Source organism: Peromyscus eremicus, chromosome 3, assembly GCF_949786415.1.
Source record: "Peromyscus eremicus chromosome 3, PerEre_H2_v1, whole genome shotgun sequence".
Classification (NCBI taxonomy): domain Eukaryota; kingdom Metazoa; phylum Chordata; class Mammalia; order Rodentia; family Cricetidae; genus Peromyscus; species Peromyscus eremicus.
In genome coordinates, this window is record NC_081418.1 from 136,689,653 (window position 1) to 136,693,092 (window position 3,440).

General features: G+C 55.5%; 1 protein-coding gene across 1 annotated transcript; it reads right to left on the reverse strand.

Moving 5' to 3' along the window:
* Nucleotides 1-238: 238 nt before the first annotated feature.
* Kcna1 (potassium voltage-gated channel subfamily A member 1) lies at nt 239-1,726 on the reverse strand. Its single transcript, XM_059256911.1, has one exon. It carries the CDS (start codon nt 1,724-1,726, stop codon nt 239-241), a length of 1,488 nt encoding a protein of 495 aa, XP_059112894.1.
* Between the last annotated feature and the right edge of the window lie 1,714 nt (nt 1,727-3,440).

The window sequence follows — 3,440 nt, forward strand, 5'->3', positions numbered from 1 at the left end:
AGCATTGAAGCCAGTTTTATAAAATACTTTCTTTTCTCATTTTTAATAAAATGACAATAGTTTCTTTTTGATGGGTCTTGAAAGCTTCAGGTTGGCCACTCCCCAAATTCACAATGCAACAATGCATTGCCAGTTAAATAAAGCATTCAAAGACTAATGTTTAGTAAAGTATCTACAGAGTGGGACATGAGTCACCGGGGGCTTTGTTTGGGGCTTTTGCTTGCTTGCCTGTTGCTTTTTAAACATCGGTCAGGAGCTTGCTCTTATTAACGCAGTTTTGATCAGCTGTGGTGCAGTTACCAGTTCTGATATTAGCCTGTCTGTAATGGGCTATGCTATTGTTCATATCCTCTTCGATCTCCATGTACTCAGATTTGCTGATAGTAGAGGAGCTGCGTCGGCTGAGGTCACTGTCAGAGGCTAAATTAGGAGAACTAACGTGGAGCAACTGAGCCTGCTCTTCCCCCTCAGTTTCTCGGTGGTAGAAATAGTTGAAATTGGACACAATGACAGGTACGGGCAGGGCAATTGTCAGCACACCAGCGATGGCACACAAGGAGCCCACGATCTTGCCTCCAATTGTCACAGGGTACATGTCACCGTATCCCACAGTGGTCATGGACACCACCGCCCACCAGAAAGCATCGGGGATACTGGAGAAGTGCGACTCAGCTTCTTCCGCCTCGGCAAAGTACACTGCGCTAGAAAACAGTATGACCCCAATGAAGAGGAAAAAGATGAGCAACCCTAACTCCCTCATGCTAGCTTTGAGGGTCTGGCCCAGGATCTGGAGGCCCTTAGAGTGGCGAGAGAGTTTGAAGATTCTGAACACCCTTACCAAGCGGATGACCCTGAGGATGGCCAGGGAAGTGGCCTGCTCGCCCTTCTGATTTCCTTCCTGCTCAGCTATCTCCGTGCCCAGGGTAATGAAATAAGGAATGATAGCCACGATGTCGATGAAGTTCATGATGTTCTTAAAGAAGTCTGTCTTGCTGGGGCAGGCGAAGAAGCGCACCACCAGCTCGAAAGAGAACCAGATGATACACAAGGTTTCCACAATGAAGAAGGGGTCTGTGAAGATGTTGGAAGTATAGATGACTGTGGTGTTGTCGATGCGGTGGATGGTGCCCGTGAAGTCCTTGTCATCCTTCAGCTCAGGGAGAGTTTCCAGGCAAAAGATGACTATGGAGATGAGGATGACCATGACCGATACAATGGCTATAACTCTGGCAGGCCCTGAGCTCTCCGGATACTCAAAGAGCAACCACACCTGACGCTGGTACTCCTTCTCAGGTAGGGGGCGCTCCTCTTCCTTGATGAAGCCCTCATCTTCCCGGAACTTCTCCATGGCCTCCTCGCCCAACTCGTAAAATTTGATCTCCTCGGAGAACATGTCCAGGGGCACGTTGACCGGCCTGCGCAGGCGGCCCCCTGACTGGTAGTAATAAAGGATGGCATCAAAGCTGGGCCGGTTGCGGTCAAAGAAGTACTCGTTCCTTAGGGGGTCGAAGTAGCGCATGCGTTTCTTTGGGTTGCCCAGCAGCGTGTTGGGGAACTGTGCCAGGGTCTTGAGCTGCGTCTCGAAGCGTAGCCCGGAGATGTTGATCACCACGCGTTCGCAGCATTCGTGGTCATCGTGGTCGGCCTGCCGTGGGTAGCTGCCATCCTGGGGGTGACCCGGAGCGGCCGAAGCCTCATCTGCATTCTCCCCCGACATCACCGTCATGATGGAAGCAGGGTGCAGGAGTGGGAGGCCAGGAGAGAGCCCGGGGTGTGAAGGAGCAAGGGAAGAGGGGTGGGGGGGACCCAAGCGCCCCCCCCACCAGAGAGTGAGTCTCCCCCACGCTCACGGGGAGGGGCTTCAGAGCCAGAAGGTTCAGAGGTCTTCAACTTTGCTAGTTACCACCTCCCCCTCCTCCACTCTGCCTTTTACCCAATTTGGAAAGCCCTCTCGCCTGAGGGCCCCCCGTGCAGCTTTTTTGAGAGGTTTGGGTTTTGGGAGTGTGCTCTGTTTTTTGTGTTGGTAAGTGGGTTTTTCTTCCTGCTCTGATTGCCTTAACGCACACCTGCCATTGCTCCGGGGCTTGCCACAGCTCCCCTCCCCTCCTGCAGCCCTCCTAGGACCCGGTGCAGTGCCAACTCAGCAGATCCCCACGCCTGTCACCCCCTTTGCTGCTCCTTGGCTCTCCCCCCTCCTACCCCTCTTCGCCTGCCGCCTTCTAAGCTCCCACGGGGCGATCGATGGACGCTGCAGAGAAATAAAAAGTGATACGAGGGTAGAAAATCAGAAGCATTCCGGTGGGACGAACCTATAGACACCGAAGAGCACAGACTACTAGCTTTTGTAGAACACACCGGACTTTTACTGGGGTTAACACATATGCACAAACAGACACACAACAGACACCCAGAAATCCAAGTTTGGAAATCTTCCATTCCACTTTCCCCCCAATGCCCAACAGCCGATCTGTTTACAACTTCGTTAAACTGGAGATCGGAAAAGAGCTTAGAGATACTGGAGGAGCTTCTGGTCCTGGGCAGCAACCCCTCACCCTCAGCCTCCCCCACCCAGTCACCTTAACCTCGGATTCCGCAACCCCGAACTGGAGAGCTTCCTACCTGGCGGGCCGGCTTGGCGCAGGGGCGGTGCTGAGTCGGCGGAGAGTCGGAATGCGGCAGGTCGCCTTTGCAGCAGCCGGAGCGAGCAGCGGCCACCTCCACAGCAGCATCCGAGAGGCACCGGGCCCCTCGGGGTTCGCGTCCTTCCCCTCTCAGAGGTCCGATCGTTTTATTGAGCAGTTATGGAGGAAATGTCCGCTCCCTACCCCCATCCTCACATGGTGCAAGCAACCTGGAGGCGCTGTCCTCTCTCCGGTGCAGGGAGTTCCGGAGGATGCAGGGTGGAAAAGCAAAAAGGCCACCCTCTTCCGAGTCACCCAAGCAAATGGCGATAAGCAGCACTCTCGCCCCCTCTGAACACTACTGGAGCCCTTGATTCGATCCCGAGGGAGGCGGGCGGCCCAAAGCCTGGCTCTACATGGCTCTCGGGTCTCCGCACCACCGCACGGACCTCGCTGCTCCGCGGCGCGCCCGGAGCCTTCAGCCGCTCGGAGTGGGGCAGAGAGCGTGTGGCCGCAGGTCCGCTCGGTCCATTTCTGTTCGCTGCAAGATCAGCAGAAACCTGAGAAAGCGCCTGGAATGCGGAGCAGCGATTGGCCCACCCGGGCGTGGGTTGGGGAGGGCGGGGGAGGGCAGGAGCGAGGAGGTAGATGGAAAATATGAGGGGGTGGTTTGGCAGAGGGGGGTTGTCATTCAGTTCTCATCCTTGCCAGCACAGCTTTTCTTCTTTTTCCCTCCTCTCCTCCTTGAAAAGCCCACCACCAACTCCTCTTCCCCGGTGGCCCGCAGCCCCGCCCACGCACGGCCCTTAGCTGCGCGCG